General features: G+C 38.3%; 1 protein-coding gene across 8 annotated transcripts in view; it reads right to left on the reverse strand.

The window, feature by feature from the left end:
* Positions 1–26580, reverse strand: part of PDE4B (phosphodiesterase 4B) — a 681554-nt gene that overhangs the window by 118228 nt on the left and 536746 nt on the right. For all 8 annotated transcript variants that reach the window (XM_063800934.1, XM_001162471.7, XM_001162426.7 and 5 more), the window contains one exon: positions 8445–8639. In XM_063800934.1, the coding sequence (XP_063657004.1) occupies positions 8445–8639 (195 nt within the window). The remainder of the gene's footprint in view (positions 1–8444; positions 8640–26580) is intronic.

The following is a 26580-nucleotide window of genomic DNA, read 5'->3' on the forward strand; positions in this document are numbered from 1 at the left end:
CCACCTCAGACTCTGGAGTAGCTGGGACTACAGGCACACAACACCACACGCAGCTATTTTATTTATTTATTTTTGTATTTTTCTGTAGAGGCAGAGTTTTGCCATGTTGCCCAGGCTGCTCTCAAGCCCTGGGCTCAAGCAATCGGCCCACTTTGGCCTCCCAAGTGCTGGAGTTACAGGTGTAAACCACTACACCCAGCCTATGCTTCCTATTTTATGACTTGCTGCATAGTTGACATATCAAATCATACAAAATATCCATGATCTCCAAAACTGAAACAAAGTAGGGGAAACAAAAAATATTTTAAAAACTGTAATAGACATTTTAATACAGAATGAGAATTAAAAACAATGGGTATACTTCATGAAGTCCAAAGGAAACATGATAATTACAGGTTAGAGAAAGTAGGAAAGTCTTGATTGAGTGAGCAGTGTTTCAGATGAACTTTGAAGGATTTAAAAAGTCAGGGATGGTAGATGCTGCCAATGAAGAGAAATGGCAGGAACAAAGGCATTGAAATGGGAAAATACTGAACACGCTTATTAAGATGTTTGATGGCTATTTGGGTGGAGCAGAGCATATTAGCTATAGACATTTGTAGAGAATAAGGATAGAAGGCCTCCCACGCTCATATTATGGACAGTCCAGACAAAGATTATAGAGTCAGTACTTAACTCCATAGAAAGAAATGACCCAGGCTGGGCGTGGTGGCTTATGCCTGTAATCCCAGCACTTTGGGAGGCCGAGGCAGGCGGATCACCTGAGGTTGGGAGTTCGAGACCAGTCTGATCAACATGGAGGAACCCTGTCTCTACTAAAAAAAATACAAAATTAGCTGGGTGTGGTGGTACATGCCTGTAATCCTAGCTACTTGGGAGGCTGAGGCAGGAGAATTGCTTGAACCCAGGAGGCAGAGGTTGCAGTGAGCCATGATCGCACCATTGCACTCCAGCCTGGGCAATAAGAGTGACACTTTGTCTCAAAAAGAAAGAAAGAGAAAGAAAGAGAAAAAAAGAAAAGAAAAAAAGAAAGAAAGAAAAGAAAAGAAAAGAGAACAGAAAAGAAAAAGAGAGAGGAGAGAGAAAGGAGCCAGTGAAGGTTTTTAGTGAGATGGAAAGTGAGATGGGCCAACAGAAAAGTGTTTTAGAAAGTAAAATGCCTTGGATGTGGAGGGATAGATTGGAGAGGGGACAGACCTGGAAAGAATAGTTAGAAATTGCACCCATTCTGATGAGAACCAATAGGTAATGCCAAGAAAGGGACAGAATGAGACAACTTGAAGAGAGCCCAGAGGTTTTGCAGAACTTGACATTTAATTGGATAAGGGGTCATAAAGAAATATAATTTTCAATTTAAAAAATGGATATCTGAGAAAACAGTGAAGCCATGAGTAGAAATAAGGAAATGAGGAGTTTCCCTTCCTGTTGGGGGAGTTTAAGGTAGTCACTGAGTTTTTAAGATACCTGTTGAACTTAAAGGTACTGATTTGTATCCGGGTGGAGACATCGAGCAGGAAGACTGAGATATGGGAATTCGAGCTATAGATTTAGGGGTTTCCTACAAAAGCAGGGATAGTTAAGGCCATGGCAGGAAGTGGCCCCATGAGGTGGGGGTACATATAAATAGGGAGCCAAAGGAAGAGCCTCAGGGTTCTTGGAGAGATACAAAAAAGAAAAAATAATCAAGACAGGAGCAGTTGTGATAAATGGAGTGTGGTGAACTGTATCAGAAACTGACCCTTTCCAGCCTTTTTTCCCAAGATGAACTTTGAGATGGGTGAAGATCTTGTGGTTTGTTCTGATTCTTTTCTTTCCTTCTTTCTTGCTTTCTTGCTTTTCTTCTTTCTTTCTTTTTTTTTTAGGCTAGTCAAGTGAAGTGTTCTGATTTCTGATGTGAAGTTCACATTGTTCATAAGACAACAGGATGAATTTGGGACAAGATAACGGATTTAGATTTAAGCGCATCTTCTATGACTCCCGGATTTCCAGAGTCTAGTATCTAATAAAAGCTAAATAATATAAGTAAATCTCATGCATAGGTGGTACCTTGAGCTGATGTACTGTTGAATGAGTTGGAGGAGTTATTAAAACTGTACAATCCAAAGATTAAAGGGAGATAAAGAAACATTAATAGGGCATAATGTCAACATGACTTTATCATTATGGCACTTTTGAAGTTTAGGAGAACAGAACATTCAGAAGCAAAAAATGGATTTTACAGATCCCCAGCATTGGTTCCCTTAAACAATTTGAGCTGCCAAAGCTAATGCTGTATGTTAGAAAAGTGCTATTAGAGAATCTATCAGATAATTTATAGAAAGTAACAGAAAGGAAACAAAACAAAACAAAAAACTTCTCTTAGAGTGCAACCAGATTATTTATGGAACTATTATAAATTTTTAAAAATCATAATTTGATAAATCACTAGTTAAGAATCAAATGGCATAGAAATTATAAAACATTTGATTGATTATGAAAACTGATACACTTCTTACTTTCCCAAACCCCTGGAGAAGGCAATGCCTCTCAGGAGCAAGTCCAGATATTCAGAATCATTGCATTGCAAGAGCAACATCTAGTGACAAAGCCAGCACATTACAAATTTGTAGAATAACTGGAAATGAGCACTCCAGTCTTAGTACTGAGTCATAGAATTGAGTGTATGTAGGTCTGCTCTAAACAATAAAATGATTTTCTAGAAAGCAGAAATACTGCCTTTCACTGCCACACTCTGAATTTTATTAATTCATTCCACCTTTCTCTGTTTTCTCACTACACACAGAAATTAACTTGTAATTTCCTTAATTTTTGTCTGTCATATAGAGAGATATATACTATAGTGGTTAACAGCACAGATTTTGGAGCCAAAGTGAATTGGTTTGTTTCTCAGCTGCATTATTACTAGCTATGCGACATTAGGCAACCTCTCCATGTCTCAACATTTTTACCTGTCAAACAGGGTTCTGTGAAAATTAAATTAATTATTACATATGTACAACTCTTGATAACAGTGCTTAGCACATAAAAGCAGATTAGTTATTGAGTTATAGTTATTATCAATACCAGTAGGTATCATTATTTTTATATGGATGGTCCTCAACTTAACGATTATTTTACTTATTTTATTTATTTATTTATTTTTTTGGAGACAGAGTCTCACTCTATTACCTAGACTGGAGTGCAGTGGCACAATCTTAGCTTATTGCAACCTCCACCTCTCTGGCTCAAGTGATCCTGCTATCTCAGCCTCCTGAGGAGCTGGGACCACAAGCACGCACCACTACTCCTAGCTAATTTTTTGTATTTTTTGTAGAGACAGGGCTTCGCCATGTTGTCCAGGCTGGTCTCAAACTCAAGCGATCCACCCACCTTAGCCTCCCAAAGTGCTGGGATTACAGGTCACCACGCCCTGCCCAATTTACAATTTTTGAGTTCACAATGGCGCAAAAGCCATATGCATTCAGCAGAAACTATACTTTGAGTACCCATACAACCTTTCTGTTTTTCACTTTCAGTACAGTATTCAATTACATGAGATATTGAACATTTTATTATAAAATAGGCTTTGCTTTGGATGATTTGCCCAACTGTACACTAATGTAAGTTTTCTGAGCACATTTAAGGTAGGTTAGGTTAAGCTGTAATGTTTGGTAGGTTAGGTGTGTTAAATGCATTTTCAACTTACAATATTTTCAACTTAGGATGGGCTTTTTGGGACATTGTAAGTTGAAGGGCATCCATAATTAAAGGGTTGCATGTCTGTATTTCCAGCTGATGAGAGCTTCTTTAATCTTAATTCATGTCTGTCCATTGCAATCAAGAGGACTCATATTTTTGTTATATTTACAGTTTACAAAGCACTTTCATGTACATTATTTCATGTAGTAAGAGAATGCTTCTGATCCCAGGAAATAGTGCAACCACCTATCTTCTCGACCAAGCCTGAAACCTCCCTCTTCCTTATCCTTCAATTAAACACTAACTCCTGCTGATCCTGACTTGCAAATATGTACTAACTGCTCACTAGATCATCTGTAATATAAATCCCCATCCTCTTTTACATGAATATCATGGCAGCCTCCTGTTTGGCTCTGTAGGTTTGAGTACTAGCCTTTAAGCTTCCCTACCCTTTAAACCATTTTCTATACTGCAATCAGAGCTATTTTTTAAAATGTTGCATTATATGTTTATCTGCTTAGTAACTCTCCACTTGCAACATAAAGGCCAATTCCTTAACATAGGCCCTTCATGATGAGGTTCCTGCTCACTTTTCCAGTCTCGTTTTTCACCACTTCCTCATCCTCTCATATCCTCTGGATCAACCACACTGAGCTGTGGTTCTCCAAAATGCTCCCACACTAACTGGAGGATTAGTTAGCACCTGGCCTCTCCTGCACTTCCTCTGCCTGCCTGACTCCTCTAGCTGAGCTGTAACCTCCTCAGAGTAGGCTGCTTTCCTGCCTGGCCAGACCTTTCAAACCAGTGCATAGCTCTCTATGCCTGCCCTTATCTGAAACTGCTAAAATTGCCTATTGACTTACTAATGTTTCCGTACCCTTGAAGACACAGAAACTGTCTTATTTGTTCACAAAGTTCCTAAATTTATGTATTTATTGAAAGAGAGAATGAATATGATCCTCCTAACAGCTGGAAAGGTAGGCAGAACAGAAATTGATAGCATTATTTTGTATTTTTCAGCCTCATTTAGAGTCTGTTTACATACTGGATATCCATATAGTTTACCACCTAGACTTCTTGGGTTCGTCTTGTTCCCATTTATTGGAGAAGTCACTTAACTTCTCTGTGCCCTAATATCCTCATCATTAAAACAAGAAAGTTATAGTACCTACCACATTGGGGATATGGAGATTAAATGAATTAACATATGTAAAGTATTTTAACAGAAAGCGTACAGAAAATACTCAATAAATGTGAGCTTTTACTTACAGATAATTTAGAGACAGTAAAAGAGATTCAATGTCTTAAAAGCCATGGTGCTAGTAAGTGTGATGGTGTAAGTCTAACTCAAGTCTTAGAAACCACACTGCACTTTTTGCTAGTCCATCAATAAACAGGTTTTAAATTTAAGTGGATTATTATTTCTGCTTTTCCTCTTGGTTCTTAGGTCTCATTTCCCTTGAAAATGAGTAGGCTCTCTCTAGAGACTACTTAGTCCACACGTAAATGGTGGCTTTCAAAAGCTTCTTGTCTGTGTAAGGCTTTGCAAAATGGGATGACCAAATGAAAAAAACATGGAGTTTCCTTTCCTGTGGCTTTGCAGGTGGATAATCAAAACTCCATTCTGTCCATGGTGGTTCCTGCCACAGTTTTCAGCAGTAAAACTGGCCTTACTAGTTTCCAGTACTTTATGTTCCCATGAGGCAATCTGTACCTCAGTATACGAAGGCATTACGTTTGGGATGACTACAACACAGGAACTGAACAGAAACCAGCAAACTATTGCCACATCTAGGAAAGCATCTGAAATTGCCTTTTGGGACCCAATGGTGATCTTGCTTTACTTCACTATAAAGCCTTATTCTGATCCTCTCCTTTGTTGCTCAAAGTTAAAGCCACTTTTAATTTTTCTTGTTCACATTTTTACTCTTAATATCTTTTCACTCACTCTCCCCTGACTATAATTTTCTGTTACTCTTCTGAAAAAATTCAGATGAGAAAATTTTAAAAGCTAGTGTTTCCTTTATTACTAGGATTTAATGCAGTAGAATTATGCAAAGTTTTCCACCATTCATAAAAAATTCATGACAGCTCTGTGCTGGGTATGAGGTCTGTGAGCAGGGAACATCCGGCAGCCCCCACCCAGTGGCCTTCACATCTAGACTCTTGGTCTATTAGCACCCTTCTTGCTTCCTGGATCTATGGGTAGAAGGCAAGAAAAGGGGCGGGAAGTGTGGGGAGCTGCTGTTCCTCTGTTTCAATTCATCTTAAAGAGTTAATAATCATATGAAATAGCTTTAAGAGCATTACTTTAGTTCAGATTCAGATATTTATGTGAAACTGGATTTGCCAACTTAAAACTAAATTACTAGAAGAAGCTTAGTATTATTCAAACTCTACTTCTCAGCGTGTTGTGAAATATAATTCCAAAACTGACAAATATATAAAAGTTTTCTTCTGTGGTACTGAAATATTTGGAAAACAAAATCTTGTGCTATTTTCATTCACACAAAGATTTTAACATATCCTGTTATCAGTATTTTTGATAGGGTGGTATTATGTTGCCAACCTTGTTTTCTTGGGAAAGGCTGCTTTTGATTATGAAATTGTGCCCATACTACTTTTTATCTAAGTCCTTATCTTTAAAAAGTGAGAATGATATTAAATAATTTACATATATAATTTTTACTTGCCTAAATTTAAAGTTGGAAAATTTAGGTTCTAAAGTTACTGGGGGCAGGGGGTGGGGTGGGTGGTGGGGAATTTTACTGGCCAGTAAAATTGAAAGGACAGTAAACTACCAGTAACAGGGATGCTGGATGCAGTGTCATTTAGAACTACACCTCTTTTTTGACTGCCGTAGATTCAGTTGGATTGTGATCTTTAAGGTCTCTTCAAATTTAACATTTCTACAACCTTTTGATTCCAAATAATGAAACACAAGATTTAATCTGGAAGTGCAGTAGAGTTTTCTGGGGCGACTCTGAATGACCTTGAGATTCTTCCTGCCGTTTGGCTTGAGTCTGGAGAGCTCTTAGCCAGGGAATTAGTTTTTGGGGAATGACAAGATTTCAAAGCTAATCTTTCACCTGTAAAATACTAGGTGAATTAAGCTCTAATTACTTTGAGTTCACCACATGACCTACGGTCTTCCATGATGAAGCCTAGAAAGGTGTTTATCTTGGTGAAGGAAAGAATTCCCAATATCTTTGCATTCAAAGACCCCCATTCAAACTTTTGTCAGAAATGCCTTGGGTTCTACAAGATCTACAGCAAAGTTGCTGGCTACCTACCTCTCCTGCAGCCTTGGACACCTCTACTCTGCAGTCATTTGTTTTCTACCTAGTGGTAGAGATGCCACTTTGCAATTTGAAGAACATGGATGGAAAGATTCCAAAAGTTTTTAATATGGTCAGGCTTAGCCACATCATGGGACACAGCATGATACACAGTCATGGGATAGAGGCAAGTTTCTCAATCTCTCAGAGTCCCAGTTTCATCATCTATGGAGTGGGGATAATAAAGACACCTACCTGACAGATTAACAGAGATAACATAAGAACATGAGCTCAGCTCCATGGGAAGTGCTCATTAAACGTTATTTCCTTTCACTCTGTTATGTTTGTATGTGTGTGTTCCTCTTATCTTTCTTATTTAGCTGTAACCTCCCTGACAGCATGCACATTTTTTGAGAATGAGATATGCTTTTAACTCATCTGTGATTTTTACACTGTTTTGTTTGTCTTTTATCACCAGAGATTGACACAATGTGTGGCACAAAGGAGAGAATCAGTAAATTTTGCCAAATGACTGAAAAATGAATTTGGGCCCACACAATGATTGAGATATTTTAGGGCAGGGGTGCGTCTATTAAAATGTGCTGGCAGAAATGCCTCGAGGAATATTTTTTTGCTGGTAGCTTCAAAATTCCCCCTTTCACCAGAGGGTGAAATTTTTGACTTCCCTTCCAATAGCAGAAGAGAACAGAGTGGAATTTTCCAAACTGGAGACTTTAGGGAGCTACTGATACTTTTATGACGTATAATATAAAAACAATTGTATCTGTGCCCAGAAACCTTTTAAGGCATGAATTCCAGAATCCAATTTTATTTGGTTTTGGAAATTTAATAAATGGGTGACACAACCTAGATCTTGTTCTTTAAATAAAATTTAGAGATTTACAATTAATAGCGGCAAAACAAAAATATCAGCAGTGCTTTACAGGGTGGTGGAGTGTGTTGTGTCTCACCAAGGAGCCAGGCAATGAGTGGGCATTGTGTTAAGGTTTCAGAGAAGGGACACAGGCATGTGTCTGAATGACATCTTATTAAAGTCACCAAGCAAAGGCCACTGAGACAGCATGCATATAACCAATCATCATTTTTCCTCTTTGCTGGAGCCTCATGAAAACTGCACATGCAGCTGAAATTTCAAGTGTGATGTATAAAAAGTGTTAAGGTTCTCATGCCGTAAATGACTCAACAGTTCAGGAAATGAAGCAAAATCATTTTTTTAAGGTATCAGTAAAAGATGTAAAGTAAACACTGTGTCTAGGTTTTCCAAAACCCTTGGAGACCCCAGCTACATATTCCGCATGCTATAGAGCATTAATGTCCTTAAAATGGTCATCATGTCACCCCTGCTCATATTCATTTTCTTCCTTCATCCTTACCATAGATTAATGGGGAATTGTTGTTGCTGCCACTGTGACCTGGGTAGAGATGAGGTAAATGTGAAACTGGAAGCCAGACAGAGCTTGTACTTACTGCTCGCTTGGAAGAGAAGAGTTTCTCGACATCGCCTTTGGTGACAAGTCATAGTCGCTGTCTGATCTGTAGAGAAATGACTCTCTGCGCTGGCTGTGCCCAGGAAAGGTGGTGTGAAGTACCAGCCCAGCGGAAGAGCTGGCCTGGGGATCCAGTGGACTCCGACCTGGGGAAGGGCCATTTTCCACATCAAAGCTTAAAGAGAAAGTGGGAAACTCTGGTCACATGATAACCATGGAGGAGGACACATAGTATACACTGAGAACCAACGTGTGGCAGGTACTATACACTAAGCATTTTACATAAAACTGTATGTACTATGGAAAGTTTTCATCCTCAACACAGCTTAGAGTTGCAGTCATTATTATTTTCATGTTATGTATAGGAAACTGAGTCGCACTGAAGTTCAGTTATTTACCCATGCCCACCATTAGCAAATAATGGAGCCAGAATTTGAACCCAGGAGCAAACTCCATGGCCTTTCAGTGACATGAGTAGCTTTGACAAATTCGGCGTTGGTGCCAGGCATACAACAACTTGGTGATAATAAGCAACTTTAGAGGGGGCATTCAGCACAGCTCTAGGTGTCAGACCCTGAACTATCACATGAGTAAAGTCTTCCTGTCTGGAAGACTTCTTCCTGTCATGAATAAATATCACAGTCTCATTAAATATACAATACACGTATTTCTAAATGTTTCAGGAACAAAGTGTTATCCTGACAACCTCCACTGGGTTATTAGATGGGAGGCCCAGCCTGAGATTTAATATTCATCTGCAAATTTAACCACAGAAAATGACTTAATTAATCTGCTAACACCAAATTACTCTCCAAGGCTGCAGAGCTTTGTCTCTGGGGGAGGATGCATTCACTGGCTCCCACAGAGGAGTGTCATGAGGTTTCCTATCGGTCTTCGTCACTCTAGAAAGGTGCCCTCAAGCCCAGAATTATTTGAACATGCTCTGATCAATGAACACACAGATGGGAGCAGTAGAGATTTTGTCTCTTGTTTTCTGTATCCACGCTCCTGGTATTTCCCTGGGCACTGTGCCCTTTTCACATTCTCCTTTATCATTACATATGCATTTTTTCCTGCACACACAATCTCTCTTAGCCTCAATTTGACAGTAATCCTCTTCCCTAGTATTTCTCCAGAAGTCTCACTGCTCCCCAGCTAAAGCTTTGCAGAGAGATGTTGAACAAAAGATATGGGGCTGAGGATGCTCCTTTTTTCAAATTAGACCACAACAGTGAATTTCCTGTACACCAATTCAGCTGCCATGATTTATGTCTACATTCTTGGTTCTTTCCTTTCACTAGTTCTTACAACCAGCTCACTTTGGGTGGATTTTGCTTATATTTCTTCACTTTACAAAGTGCTTCCAAATACATTATTCCATTTACTCCTAACAACCCTGTGAAGTATATAAAATGATCCTACTCTACATTTGAGGTAAATGAGGCTTAGCAAGATGTAAATACCTTTCTCAGAGTCATAGGCTAGTAACTTGCAGAGCAGAATTGGAAGACTCATGTCTTGCAACTAATTTCTTTACAACCTCAGACTTTCCTAATGACAGAACTCCAGAATGGCCCAATAGATAACTAAGTGAAATTCCTCTTTAGTCTCTGAATTCAACCAAAAGTAATTTGGTACATAAAGAGCCAGTTAGACTATAAGCAACCTTGGCTGCTCTCTTGAATGAAAACGGGGAGGCAGCAAATTACCCTGAAGCTGTAGGTTTCCTTGAAACATGAGGAGAAGAAATGACAGAAGGCAGGGTTATAAGGCTTCCCCAGAGACCATTCAGAGAAGCTGCTTTTAGACAACCCACAAACTCCAGGTGTCTGATAAGAAGCAGAAAATGATAATGTCTGGGTAAAAGGCCAAAGAAAAGCTATAACAATCCAATATGTTTGGTCTTTCAAGGTAGTGTAGATGAATTTTCTCAGTAGGCTAATGGTCTGGGATGGGGCTGCCTTTCAAAGACTGCAGGCAGACAGGCAGGTGGACAATCACTCATACTAGCAGCCTGCTTGCCAGCCTGCCTGGAGGCAGAGCTACGTTGTTAGCCACATACATTGCAGCAAGCAAAAATATAATAAAGCGACTTGCAAACTTCCCTTGGGTGAGATCTGTTGTAGTTGAGCAAAATAAAAAGCCCCTTTGTGGATAAGGGCTTTTTTGTGTGCCACCCAAACCCCTAGAAACAGTAGGTCATGGGCTCTGAACTATTTTTAAGGGCAAAGTAGGTAGGTTCTTAAAAAGTGAAGAGGGGATTACACAAAACTTAATGGTGGGCATGAGTTTAGAAATTTCATGTATTTATGTTGTTATTCATCTGGTATGTATCTGTGCAACCTTTCTGGATATTAAAACACTAACATACTTTTAAAACTGTTAGCATCCATCCACTGCCCCAGGCCCTCCAGGGTCAGCTGGACTTCTTGGTGATCCAGTAACTAAAGGATTGGTGTCTGGAAGCACTGTGCCTGTGTCCATTAATTCATCAGTGCTCATGCAGTGCCAGTCATTAAATATTATGAATACCACTGCTGTGTGTATCTATGCTAAAATCTTAGAGCAGGTGCCAAGTGGGTATGCCCACCGAGCTCTTAGAACTCTTTCCATTCAGGGTTTCCACCAAGGCTCATTCTGCCTTCTTTTTTGCTAAAGGCATTCCTAGTGGGCAGAGGGTAAGTCCACAAGGCATTACCCTTAAAATGAGTGTCATAGGCATTCTGTCCCTAGTATTAGAATCCAAGAAGTTCACTTATGCCAGGTAAACTGGGGTTAGACCCTGACTCCAATGATCTCTCCATGATGCCCCTCTTTGCTTTTGTTTTCTTTCCTTCTTACCCTACTTAAACTCAGGAGAGCTTGCTGGAATTTAAACGAAGCCAGGGAAGAAGTCTCTGATGCAAAGAAGCAGTCTTAGGGAGACAAATGGCCTTTCATATTCCCTGGGGCACTGCTTCAAAGCAACCAACACAGATGTACAACTTTGGAACAAACATGAATCACCAACCAGACACCAGCCCCAGTCACAGCAAAATTAGTGGGCAGACATCACAATACGTCCCACAGATCCAGGGAGTGAGGAGGGGTGTGGGCAAAGGGAAGGCTGAGGACAGGCTTAATAAGCAAAATGAATATACCACACAAACTGAAATACAATTAGGAAGAAAATGGAATCTACAGTAGCAGAAACAAACACATAAATAGGGCCATTATTTGTTTAGGGTAATTTTTGCCTCTGCCTTCATCAGGACACACATTTCACCTTTAGGCTGCTTTATATTTTAAAAAAATCATTATAAAAGAAATATAAGAATATTATATAAAACGTAGACAATAGAGAAAAGAACAACATCATTACTAGCAGTTTATTTTTTTCTCTTCTGAATTTTTTTTTTCCTGCAGGTTTGGATCTTGATTTTTTTCACAAGTATTTGTTATGTGCTACAGTTTTCAGAATTAGCATTTTCCATGAGCTGCTTCATTCAGTTGCTGTATCACAATTTTCTCAAGCATTTTCTCTACTTTCACTCCTCATATTTGCAATTCTGAATAATGTTGCAGTTGATAACTTTGAGCTTGTAGCTATTTCAACATTTAAATGAGGTCACACAGAAGTTTCAGATAGATTAAGACAGGAAGTTACTCACAAGTTTCTGAATATTTGATTGTGACTTATACCTGCCTGGAAGGGGTTGCCCATATATACACGGCATTGAAAGTGGCCTTTTCCCTGGGTCCAAAGACCCTGCCAAGCCCTGCTCTCTGATCTTCAAGATTATTTATGTTGCCTGCTCACTTGGATCTGCCTTCTTCTCCCTGCCTCTGCCAATATCCCTGGACTGAATCAATTGCTCATCTGAGAACTAATGTTTTAACAGCCTTCTCTTGCATTGTATCTAGTGTTCTCAGCTCTTCCAGGCAGTGATGGTGGGTGATGGGCTGTATGAGAAGTGGTGCTTCCCATAACTGGAATGTCTTTCCCATTACAGTCTCCATTGAGCTGGTATCTTCAAAATTCAGTTCATGCCATCTCCCAGAGTATGCGCTCTCTGACACTGCAGTCCAGTTTGATTTTGACACATGCTCCTCCTCTGTGCTCTCCTAGATTCCTTTACCATAGTACTTTATCACAGTACTTGCAATTCTATTTTAATTCTCTATTTATTTACTGCTCCCCAATACATTGTTATCTCCAAGACAGAAGGGACTCAGTATTACTAAGTATTACTCATTCTTGTATCCCAGGCACCTGGGTCAGAGCCTTGTAAACAGTAGGTCTTCAAAAAATGTGGACAGAACCAACTAAAATATACTATAACTTACTGTGAAATGTTTCTCCAATCCCTCCCCTCTTTCTGCTTCCCTATACCCACCTCAGACCCCACTGCCTCGTGTTTCTGCTGTTTCCTTTAAATGAATCTACAGAGATGTGTCATTAATTTATTTGTTCGGCCTTGTGAGACAGTGATCTAAATAAAATAAGATACATTTTTTAGAAAGCACTGCTATGTTCTCCCTGAGCAAAACAAATCTGCATAGAAATATCACTGGCTTAGCTGTTTGAGATGGTCACATCTTTACACAAACTCGCAGGAGGAGAAAAGCCTTCTTATACCAGCTTCTGTCTGCCATCTTCTCATCTCTTCATTTTTCAATATGAGCAGGAACGTTCTCTGGCCCACAGTTATTCTCCTGGTGGTTTCTATTCCTGGGGAATCCTTGCAAAGCCAGCCCTGAGCTGGTGACACGTGGGCCAGCAGATGGCAGCAGACTGCCACACTGTCCTTAGGCTGCAGGCCCCAGCCTCCAAGCCCAGCAGGTGGGGCTGCTGGCAATTTTGGAGGGAGCAACATAACTGAAGCCTTATTCGTAAGCCTGGGAGGAAAAATCAGGGATAAAGAAAAGAGCCACAAGGTGTACCATGAAACCTTTGATTAACCTAAGAGAAGCTCTACTTCCTAGAATTCAAGTTAAGCCAGGTGGTCGCAGAATTGCCTGCAATTGTCCCCAGGGTGGTTGTTTCCTGATCCCCAATTACCTGCACAAACTCCAATTTCTGTAACAAAGACTCATGAAGCAACATCCTAGGAATAATTCATTTCTGAACCAGAGGAGATTTTTCTTTCGCAACTTAGTCATTCTCTAGGTGAACCTCTTTGGCTTATTCTAACAAATAACCCGCTAGAAAGACTGCAAACTCCACAAAAGAGATTCAAATCCACAGGTCCGCAGAATGGTTCACTGCCTTTTGGGAGAGAGCTCTTGCTGTCTCAATTTTGCTTTTCTTTCTTAGAAATTACTCACTGAGTCTCTTTTATATCATTGAATTATAACAACTCTGGCAGGCTAATTCTTTTTGCCCCATTTCAAAGAAGAGAAAATGGAGGATCCAAAATGTGAAGCTTCATTTGAAAAATGCGAAGCTTCATTTGAAAAATGCTAAGGTGTGACCTCTTTTCATTACACCTTACAATCTGTGCCCTGACCCCTCAGATGTCCCCTTAGACTCCTTGATTCCAGAACCGGCCATGCTAGACTATATTCTTGTGTTTACTTATCTCTTTCACTCCACCAGATGGTGACCTCCTTGAAGCAGGAATGAAGCCTTCATTTAGTTTTGTAGTCCCAGGGCCTAGAGCTGAGTATCACACCAAAAGGCACATAACAAATATTTGTTAAATGAATGCAAAGATCTTATAGTTTTTTCTTGCATCTGACAAAAAGCTAGTTTCATTTGGATTAAAACCTCTAGCAGGTGATGACCTCAGTGGAGCTCTTAAAGGGAGTCACTAGGTTCTTCTTTCCCCATTCTCCCTTCAGTATCCCAGGAACTCCGTCCTAGGAGTTTCTGCTTACGGAAAATGTTTCTATAATAAGGTGTATGTTTCTGTATAGAGTGTGTGTGTTGTGGGGGTAGGCATAGTCATGAAAAAATGCTGTATTTCTTAAAATTTCTATTGGAAAATATTCTCCTCGGTTGTACTCAGAAACTAACTGTATCGGGAGGCTGAGGCAGGAGAAACACTTGAATCTGGAAGGCGGAGATTGCAGTGAGACAAGATGCGCCACTGCACTCCCAGCTGAGCGACAGAGTGAGACTCAATCTCACAAAAAGAAAAAAAAAGAAAAAGAAATGAACGTCTTCAAATGCTTGTCTATCATTTTAATAAAAACAAATAAATATTTATCCATTTACTTAAGTGATTATATTGGCTATCACTTCAAATGTACTATCTGATCCCTATAGACACAGAAGTTTAACAGGCACATGTGTTTTTACCCACAATGACAATGACCCATCTTTCTATAATTAGTCACTGCAGGCTGCAGCCAGTCCTAATTTCTAATGAAGGACTAAGCTGTGAAAAACACAGCCAGCCTGATACAGAGCCCACGACCTAGACGAAGGCAGGCAGAACTCCTCTGGCCACAGCTACAGCAGAATATTACAGTTATGCCATAAGAATTCAGTTCCAAAGTCTATGACTTCCCTTCCACAGACTAGGAAGACAAACTCTGATGTTCAGCTCATCTGAAGTCTAGAAGCAGCTTCCATTGCTTTCTCTTCTTCCAGGGCCTTTGAAAATTACATTCATGGCAGTAATCCAAAACTGCTTTCCCCACAGAAAGGCTCAACCAGAGGTAGCACAGGAATGCTGAAGAGCTCTGAGATTCTAGGGATCCAGCTTCTACTTCCAGCTCTGTGGGGGAACTAACTGAAATGAAACAGGGGCTCCCTGTATCCTGCCCCCCACACCTCAGTCTTTTCCCACAGAAATGAAGTTGTGAGGTAGATCCCTGAGGTACCCCCTAAGATTAGACAACTTGCAGACATTTTGGAGATAGAAAAAATGTTGGTTCTCAAGTGTGGTTTTATGTTAATGGTGATGAGCATTCATTTACTCAACAAATATTTAGCAAGCACCCACTATGAAACAAGGCACTGTTCTCCGCCTGAGAATACAGCAGTGTATGGATCAAGGTCCCTGAGGGAAAGATAGACAACAAATAGGAAAGTAAGATAGTTTCAGATAGTGAGAAATACCATGAAGAAAATAAAACATAGTAGTGTGATAGAGACAAAGGGAATAATGTTTCTTTAGTTTGGGTAGTCAGCAGGTCCGCTCTATCCAGCCATGTAGGTTGTCTATTGCACTTCACCGGGAAACACCATCCACCTTTCTCAGGCGGTGTCATTTGAGTTAAGATCAGATACAGGTAGTGGTAAAACTTGTCCTTTAGTTCCTTCCTATCCTCATTTCTATACTTTAAAGAATTGAGTCAGATGATACTTAGGTTTGAACCTTTTTCTTATTTTTAACCCCAGTGCTAAGGGCCATGCCTATCACATCTGATGAATAAACAAATGAACAAATGAACGGTTTGGGACCAAGGAATTTTTATAAACTCCCCTTGATACCCACCACAGACAGCACAGACGAACTTCAACAAGACTGACTGTGGGTGATACGGTGATACTCAGTCATCTCTTGCCCTGTACCCTAATCAACCCCTAAAAGTTAGCTCCATAAAGAAGAACTGGGGATGTGCTACCAAATACCACCTGCAGGGAGGGGCTAGAATGCCTTCCACAGGGCTCCAAGCCCAAAGGAGAGGCCCAATGACCACACACAGCAAAAATCATTCACATTCTTTGGTATTGATGTGGTGAGAGATGGAAATGCCACAAGTACTTCTCAATGTTCCTTTGTTAGAAAGCTTTAATTTTGATGATAAATATATTTTGCAAATTATTTTACTTATTGATTGAGATCCTTTTGTTGGGTGGTAAACATTTCACTATAAAGAAATGGGTGAACAATGAAAAAAGAATATCAACACTTAGTTTCTCTACTGAAATTGTTAAGTATCATTTTTTAAAAGTTTTGTTTCAAATGCTTAGGAGTATATTTTAGTGTGATTCTTTGGTAATTTCCCATTGTGTTGTTCCTATGTCATACTATTTAATGCACAAGCAGAACAAGACCATATGTAAACATTCCCTCTTCATAAATATAGGAGCATTATTTCTAGCAAGCTTACAAAATGCTCTGTCCATCCCTTTCCAGGTAAAAAATGTTTCTCAGAAATAATAGGAATTATAAAGTATGTCTTTCTTTATGTTTTCTAATTATGGCTGAAATTTCACAGACTCGCTTTCAAACTTTTATCTACTAAAACCCCTAAACGATGTTACAACTTTTAATAGTAATTACCACTTTTTATAAAACTGTAATTCTAAGGAAAGGAAAAGTTCTCTAAAAGAGATTAATTTTGTGTGGGAATGTTTTCTGTATGTAGACATTATAAAGGGCCAGGGAGGGGGGTGGCTTTGCATTGATTCTGCCCCAGGGTGCACTTTGAGTATACAAAATATTCTACTCGCTCAATATTTTCCAGGCTACATTCTCCATTTTTTAAAGTTATCATAAGAGATCGTTAAATGCTCTATTAATAAAATATAAATACTTTAATTCATAAGTTAAGTATCTCTGCCAATAAGACAATCTATTAATTAAATAAGATTTTTATTAAGAAATATGGTGCCAGCTTCCAATAGCTCAAGATCAATTAGGGAAATGAGATTGATCTGGGAAAACTAGTTTTTACTAAAGTAGTGATGGCTTCAAGAAATTGCTTTTTGTAAGTTCTCACCTACCATTTGAAAATCAGTTCTAGATATATGTTTGAAACCCGTATCTAAAATATTGCAGATAAATGGTCATTTAGCTTCTGTTTGTATATTCCAGTGATGGGGCCATAGTAACCACTGACATAATGAATTAAATTTTTGAATTGATTTAATTCTTCAAGACTTGGCTAGGAAACTTTAGTTTAATCTTTATCCCACCCTTCCCCGCCCCCTTAGTTTTCATTCCCTGCTCCCAACCACCTACTCACTCATTCTCCCTCATAGTAGTAAATGGAACCACCATCTACTCAGTTGTACAAACCAGAATCATCCATGATTTTACTTCCCTTCCCAACCTCCTTTCTCCTTTTCAGTTGACCAACAGGTCCTATCCACTCTATACAGAAACTGTACTGTTTTGTGTATCTCTGTTTCCACCACGGCATTAAAATCTCTCATCTGAACTGGAATAGCCACCCCATGGATCTCTCCACTTCCACTGCGCCCGACTCCATCCTCCAAACCTTCTTCACATAGCAAGGGCAATCTTTTAACACAATAATAAAATCATGTCACTGCCTGTAGGATAAAATCCAAACTCCTTGCCATGGATCACAAATTTTCACATAATCTAGCCCTTGCCACACCCCCCATCCTCATCCAATACCACACTGTACCCTGCTCAGTGTGATTCAGCCTCAGAAGCTTCCTTTCTGTTCCAGAACATGCCAAATCCTTTCTCAATTCAGCAATTTTGCACGTGTGTGTTTTCCTTCCTGGTATATCTGCTTTGCTTTGAACGGTCCCTGGCTGGTAGAAAGTGCTACATAAATATTTGTCGAGTGAATGAATGAATAAATGTTGGTCTTTCTGTTTGTTTTCTCCTCTACTCTCTGGATGGCTGCCTTCTTCTCATTCTTTAAGCTTTAGTTTAAGTCATCTACTAAAAAATTCCTTCCTTAACCCATTATTTAAGTAAGTTCCCTTCATAGTACCTATTAAAGCTTTTTGCTATATTTATTTGTCTTTTTTTCCCCTTTTATTGCCTTCCTCTCTCACACAACTCTAAGCCCCACGAGGGCCATCTGTTGCACTTAACGGTATATTAACTAGTGCCTGGCACTTTCCTGGGACATACTGCAGGTTATGAACAAATGTCTGCTCAATAGATTAATGAAAGAATAATTGACTGTGTGAGCGCATTAAACACCAACAATAACCTCCATGGTTCACAGCAGACCCAACTTGTTTTTACAAAGTATTTCTTTACTCAGAGAAAGGATATTTATTTATTGTCATTGGGCCAGCTCCCACATCAAGTCTAAGGAAACTGAGATTTAAAACATAAGTTGATGTAAAAACTTGTCCCAGGTTTGAAGCATTTTTGTCGTTATTACTCTGCATTTATTTCAGAAAATGAGACTGGTTTTCAGATCAAATTTCACAAGTCTTTGACCTTTCAAGCAGAGCTCTAGGGAGGTGTTGAGGTGCACATCAAGGGTGCATTTTCAGTTCCAGGTTTGTGAAACAGCATAACTTAATATTTCAAGAACTTCATATTTTTAAAAACAATTTATATTCTCTTGAAAATGAATAGGCCATATATTGTCTTTTTGGTGGAGGTAGAGAGGTGGAAGGAATGGCATTATGGTTTGCTGTAAATTCAAATAATAATCATAAAATTGGAAATCAATGCCTCAGCCTCCGGTCTACATAGCACTTAATAGTGTTTATGTCAGTTAACATCTGGCCTCCAAATGTTATCAGTCTTGAACACTGCACCTGCAGACAGCCTGGCATTTGGATTTTAAATATGTTCTTTCGGGAAGGGAGGAGGGGTGAAAGAAAGGGAAGCAGAGAAAGTAGAAGTGGAAAAATGATATTTCAGAATCTTTCCACTTGTACTTAGGCAGTAAAGCATAGAAAAGCTATATATTTTTTTCTCACAGGTATTGAGTGGGCACAATGTGCCAGGTCATGTGCTGTACATTTGGTATACATTACCTCATTTCATTGCTCTAATCACCTTCTGAGGAAGGAAGGAACTTGATTTTATAGATGTGAAAATTCAAATTTAAAAGGCTTAAATAACTTGCTGACAACCACTTAGCTATTAAATGGTACATCGTGGATTTAAAACCAGTTTGGTTGGATCCATTAATGAATCAATCAACTCACACGTGTAAACAACTGTTCTGTCTTTCTTCTTGCTGCTATGGATACATTTCTGTGATTTTATCAGAAGCCAACTCCTCTGTCCTGAACCCTGTCCTCCCTCACCTACTCATGGTCTACCCTTCTGCATACATTTACTCTCTCCTGCATCATCGTTTTCTATTTTGCATGAGCAAACAATCAAGCTGTAAAGTTTTGTATCAAAAACAAACAAACCCACAAACAAAAAATAACTAGTAAAAAGATTTTCATCAAACGTATGAAAGTTGAAGGAATTCATCATCTCCAGCAAACCCAAAGTACAAGAAATGTTAAAGGAAATCCTTCAAGCAGAAGGAAAATGATACCAGATGGAAATCTGGTTCTATACAAAGAAATAAACATTTTTTTCTTCTTATTAAAATCTCTTTAAAAGATAAGTGATTGAAAAGCACGCATAATAACAATCTACTGTGAAGTTCATGACATATGTAGAAGTAAACTATATGACAAGAGTACAAAGGCAAAGAAGGGGGAAATAGAAGGGTATTCTGAAGATTCTTACAGTTACATAAAGTGGTAAAATATTGCTTGAAGGTAGACTGTGATAAACTAAAAATTTATACTCTAAATCCTAAAGTAACTATTAAAATTTAAAAAATGAAGAGATATATATAATAAGCTAACAAAGGAAATGGAAGCATAAAACAACTATCCAAAAAAGAGAAGAAAAAGAGGAAAAAGCATATAATGAACCGCCAAATTTAGCCTGAAACTTCCTCTGTACTTTTTACGATATAAACTAACTGAAAGCTTAACTTAGGCTTATACTTATGTAACAAATAGCTGAGCTCAGCCAATCACAGCAGCCAAGCTTCAATTTTGGATGGCCAAGTCATCATACTAATCAAGCTGTTTCTGTACATTACTGTTTTCTATTAATAAATGCTGCTGCCCATACTGTGGAATGCTGCTCTCTGAACCTGTTCTGATCTGAGGGCTGCCCGATTCTGAAAAAATCCTTTGCTCAGTTAAACTCTGTTAAATTTAACTTGTCTAAACATTTTTTTTCAACAGAATGGATAAGACAAATAGAAAACAAATAGCAACATGGTAGATTTAAGCCTGACCATGGCAATATTACCTTGAAATGTAAATGGTCTAAACATCACATTTAAAAGGAAGACATTTTCAAGATGGATTAAAAAAGCATGACCTGACTACATGTGGCTTATAATAGATCACTTTAAATATAAAGACACAAATAGGTTAAAAGGAAAAGAATGAAGAAAGATAAACTATGATAACACTAATCATCAGAAATCTAGAATGTCTATATTAATAAAAGAATACGTAGATTCCAGAGTTAAGAATATTACCAGGAATATAAAGGATGATTTCATAATGATAAAAGAGTCAGTTCTTGAGAATATAACAATTCTAAATATTTCTGTACCTATTAATAGAGTTTCAAACTACATAAGGCAAAAATTGATAAAACTGAAAAAAGAAATAGAAAACTACACAATTATAGCCTCAATAATTGATGGAACAAATAGACAGAAACCCAGTAAGGATACAGAAGACTTGAACAACATCATCAATTTAACTAATTGACAAAGATAGACATTCTTTTCAAGTGCACGTGAAACATCACCAAAATAGCTGACGTTCTAGACTATAAAACAAGTCTCAAAACATCAAAAAAATTTGAAGTCATACAAAGTTTGTCTTCTGATCAGAGCGGAATTAAACTAGAAATCAAAACCAGAAAGATCTTTGGTAAAGCCCCAGGCATTTGTAAACTAAATACAGTCTAAACAACTCATGAGCTAAAGATACAATGAAAAGAGAAAAGTATTTTGAACTGAATGACAATGAAAACATTATATGTTAAAATTTGTAGGATGCAGCTAAAGCAGCATGTTCAGGGAAATCTACAGCTCTAAAATACCTTTATTAAAAAAATAGAAAAAATGACTTTCGTTTCTAGCTCAAGAAAAAGCAAATAAATCACAAAGGAAGCAGAAGGGAAAAAATAAAGATAGAGCAGAAATAAAAGAGAGAGGGAGAAAGAGATCAGTGAAGCCAAAACAGGTTTTGAGTAATCAATAAAATTGACAAACCTCTAGTTAGACTTACCAGGAAAAAAAAAGAAGAGATACAAGTTACCGAAAGAATGAGAGAGGAGATATCAGGATAGACTGTAAAGATACTATAAAAATAATAAAGAATCATAAAAAAAATTATACCAGGCTGGGCACGGTGGCTCCTGCCTGTAATCCCAGCATTTTGGAAGGCTGAGCCAGGCGGATCACCTGAGGTCAGGCGTTTGAGACCAGCCTGGCTAACATAGTGAAACCCTGTCTCTACTAAAAACACAAAAATTAGCTAGATATAGTGGCATGCACCTGTAGTCCCAGCTACATGGGAGGCTGAAGTGGGAGAATCACTTGAACCCGGGAGGCAGACGTTGCAGTGAGCCAACATCCTGCCATTGCACTCCAGTCTTGGTGACAGAGCAAGACTCCATCTCAAAAATAATAATAATAATTATGCCAATATATTTGACAACTTCAATGAAGTGGACGAATTCCTTGTAAAACACAATCTATCAAAATTCACTCAAGAAGAACGAAATAACTTGAATAGGTCTGTATCTATTACAGAAATTGAATTTTAAAGTTTAAATCATTTCCATAAAGAAAACTGCATGCCCAGATAACTTCACTGGTGACTTCTGCCTGAAATATTTAAAAAATTATACTGACTCTACACATCATTTTAGAAAATTGAAGAGGAGGGAATATTTCTCAATTCATTGTATAAGGTCAGGGTTTCTCCCATATAAAAATCAAAACAATCACCCAAAAGAATAATATCACCATAAACACACATGGAACAATTCTTAACAAAATTATATCGAATCAAATCTAATAATATATGAAGAGGATGACACCTTATGATTAAGTAGGGTGTATCCAAGGAATACAAGGTTGTTATAACAGACAAAAAAAAATCAATGTAGTTCTCCATGCTAACAGACTGAAAAACCAACATACATGTAATCACATAATTACGTGAAGAAAAAAGCACTTGATAAAGTTCAACATCCATCCTTTATACACACACACACGCACATATATATTTACATATCAACCAGGTAAACGGCATCTGTGAAAACTTTCAGCTGACATTATCCTTTAAGATAAAAGACTGAATTATTTCTCTATAAAATTAGGAACCAGGTACGAATGCCTGTTCTTTCCGCTTCTACTCAACATTTTACTGGAGGTTTTACCCAGTGCAATAAGGAAAGACAATGATATCAAAGCAAATACACTAAAAAGGAAGACATAAAATGATTTTTATTAATAGATGATATAATAGTCTATGCAGAATATTCATTGTAGCATTGGCATAGTAAAAAAAAACTGGAAACAATCCAAATGTAACAGGTGAATGGATAAACAAATTGTGATATAACCATACAGTGGAATACCACTTAGCAATAAATAAGAATGCACTACTGACAACTGCCGTAACATGGATGAATCCTAAACTAATTATGCTGAGTGAAATAAGTCTGATAAATAGAGTACATAATGTATAATTCCATTTATATAGAATTCTAGAAAATAAAATCAATCTATGGTGACAGAAAGAAGATAGTTAGTTTCCTGGGGGGAAAGGGGTGGTGTCAGGGAGAGGTGGGAGGAGTTGCAAAGGGAAACTTTTGGGTTTGATGGCTATATTTATTATCTTCAAAGTAATGATAGCTTCATAAATGTATATGTGTCTGAATTGTACACTTTAAGAAGTGCATTTTTGGCATGTCATTTGTACCTTATAAATACGTGTTTTAAAAAGACTTGTGGTTATTCCATGCACCTCTCCATCCATTGCCTCATTTTCCGGCAATTCTTTTTAAACAAAACTTTCTAACAAGTTGTCTTTATTGCTGTCTCCATTTCCTTAACACTTATTTTCTTCTCAACACACTAGAATCAGGATTTGGCCCACAACGCTTCATAATAAATCCCTCTGGTCAAGATCATCAGTGGCCTACGTCTTGTCCAAACCAATGGTCAATTCTTAGTCACTATCTTTCTCAAATATCAGGAATATTTGACCCAAGTTATCCTTCATTTGACTTTCAAGGTATGTCTTGTCCTGGTTTTTCTCCTATATTCTTGGCTTCCTAGGTCTTTTTCCAAACTCTAACTTTTTTTCCAGTTCTAAATGTTGGAGGGCCCCTGGGCTCAGCTTTATGCTCTTTTCTTTTTCTACACCAATTTCCTAGGTGATTTTATCAAGCTTTTATCGTGATATAGAATACTATCTATTTACCAATCCTTCCCTAATGTGTTTAAAACAATGAGAACTACAGAAAAACTATGATGAATGACCAATGCAGCTAGACAACAAGGCTAGCACACTGTATATCCCCAAAAGGGCAAAAAAACATTTTAACAGATAAAGGTCTGAAAATGTAGTACTGATGACAGGTGCTTCAGGAGAGGCGCCCAGACAGAGCTTTGCAGTGTATTTGAGGCACTGTCTCTGCACTGCTTTTGCACATCACTGCCCTCTGCTCTGCTGGTAATCTTATGGAAAATGCATCCAATTTCTATAAAACTACTTAGCATTGATCTTGCATCTGAGGAGTTTCAGAAACGTCAACATTCCAAAAATAAATGGTATGATGATTCTATTAAAGCTCAGTCTCCAGGCTTTGCTGTTCTTTGCCATTATTTTTAGAAATTTAATCTTCTTGTAATTTAAACCAAATGCCTATGAGCAGGTCTTAGCTTGCCCTTCATCGGGCTGGAGAGTCCCCAATTTCATTCCCCAAAGCCAAATTAAGGTGGAACCAGTCAGGTTTGGGAGATGGCCTCACTATGACAGTATCCTTGAGGAACTGTCACAATCCTTTACCTCACTCACACTTGACCCACACATGAAGTATAAAACTCCTGAATCACCGTGATAGGCTTTGATTTTTCTTTCCATAGGGAGCCTTTCAAAAGAGGGAAATAAGACCAGTGTTTTGAAGTGAATAGAGAAGTCTTTACTTTTTAACCAATGTGAGTTCATTTTCCTCTTCAGATATCAATACCAATTTAAACACCTGTTTTTAAAGAAGGCATTGCTATTTTGCAAATCCATCCTTTGAATAGCAGCAACAGTTACTGCCTTCAAATTCAAGTACTTGAGGAAACACATTTGCAAAGCATTTCTTTTAACTGCTTCTCTTAGAAGCCTGTCCTTGGACTCACTCAATCACCAACAGTAAAACAAGTCATTTGAAGGGTTGATTTATTTGATACAGACATCCCTGAATACTTCTCAGCTCTGTCAATAACTCCATTTCCTCATTTCATCTTTTCACAACCAATTCTCTCAACATGGATTTCCTTTTTAATACTCAATTATCTTAACTTACTGGTAAATTACTCAGTTGAATCAAAACATCAGTTTGAGTAATCAAAAGGACAGAGGGCTCTTCACACAGTGTTGCTGACTCACGTATTTCTGACTCACAGATGGATTACTGTTTTCTGTGCCACCTCAATAATGTGACATTACTTGGACAAATAAAAATCAGTACCTTAAATGGTCTAGCTGAGTTTATTGCATGTAGCTTCTCAATGTTATTAATGAGTCACTTATATTATTCAATATTCTTCAATATGTTTTAAAAAATTATATTCTGAATCATGACCATTCTACTCTAGACAAGGAAGCCATAATATTCATTTTGTTTGCCATGCTGGTTTTACAATTTAGGATTTTTTTTTTTTTTTTTTTTTTTTTTAGACAGATTCTCACTCTGTCACCCAGGCTGGAGTGCAGTGGTGCAATCTCGGCTCACCGCAACCTCCGCCTCCTGGGTTCAAGCAATTCTCTGGCCCTCAGCCTCCTGAGTAGCACATGCCACCGTGCCCGGCTAATTTTTGTATTTTTAGTGGAAGCGGGGTTTCACCATGTTGGCCAGGCTGGTCTCAAACTCCTGACCTCGTGATCTGCCCTCCTCGGTTTCCCAAAGTGCTGGGATTACAGGCGTGAGCCACACTGCACCTGGTCAGGAACTATTTTAACATTGAATTGCAAGATGCTTCCGGTCATTTGTTATTTAACGTTAGTAGGAGCAACTTTTGTTCTTACAACAAAAACTGAATTTAGACGTAAGGATTTTCTGTTTTGTCTGTTTAAAGGCTAACGGTCTTTGTGATGCACAAACTAAATCTCATTGCTATCTTGGAAAACAGAAATGATAACAGAAAATGTCACAAAACTTTCAAATTTGCCTTGGAATCCCTATGGTAGGATTATTATGTTTGCTTTGCATTCAAGGCAATTTTTAAATTTTTTTGATTTTTTAAAGTTGTAAACACAAAGTATAATTTAACTCTCCTGTGTCAAAACCTCCAATACATCATCATTGCCAACAGAAGAAAGATCAGACTCTTCTGCCTGGCAGTCAAAATCCTAATGGTATGATTTGAACTCTACCTTCAAAGCTTATGTGCCGCCATGGCTTATCTATCCTTTAATCGAGCTGGATCACACGCTCTCCTAGAGCTTTATTTACTCATTTCTGCTTATGTTCTTTGTACTCCAAGACTATCTCTCCATCTAGAATATCATTTTTGACCTTTCCACAAATTCAAGTCCATATGTGAGCAAGAGCCTAGGACAGGGGATGCAAAAACCAGGAATTACGGCAAATTAAGCAACTCTGTGGAAGTGACTGCTTAGAAACTTCCAAGCTTCCCTTTGTTGTCAGCCTCATTAGAAATACTCAGAGTGACTCCAGGAGTCCTATATAGAAGAAAATGATTGCCCTAGGAAAGATCTGTAATACTTGGTAGTAATTTAATGAAATGGATCAGGACGAGGCTTTGGCTTGAGGCAGACCTGAGTTTGAATAGAAGCTCTGTCATTTGCTAGCTAAAGGGCCTTGGATTTAACCTCTCTGAGATTTAGTTTCCTCGTATATAAAATAGCAATAGAAGAGAGAGCTAAAAGCTTGCTGTGAGGATTAGATTAAATAATATGTATAAAGATTTAGAAGTTCAGCTCTGCAGGGTTTTTTTTTTTAGCCACACCAGCACAGGATAATGTGGTAGAATGGAAATGACAGTATGGTTTATTTAGACAGAAGGCCCGAGATTCTATCATTACTGCCCCAGTCTCTGAAATGTAATTCCTCAAAATCTGTAGATATCACATAAGAGACCCAAAAGTTCTCATGTGCTGAGGTGTGGAGTAGGGATTTAGTGAAGAGTTATGAACCCCCATGTCTATGAAACAGTGGTGGCTG

This window comes from Pan troglodytes, chromosome 1 (assembly GCF_028858775.2).
Source record: "Pan troglodytes isolate AG18354 chromosome 1, NHGRI_mPanTro3-v2.0_pri, whole genome shotgun sequence".
Lineage (NCBI taxonomy): Eukaryota > Metazoa > Chordata > Mammalia > Primates > Hominidae > Pan > Pan troglodytes.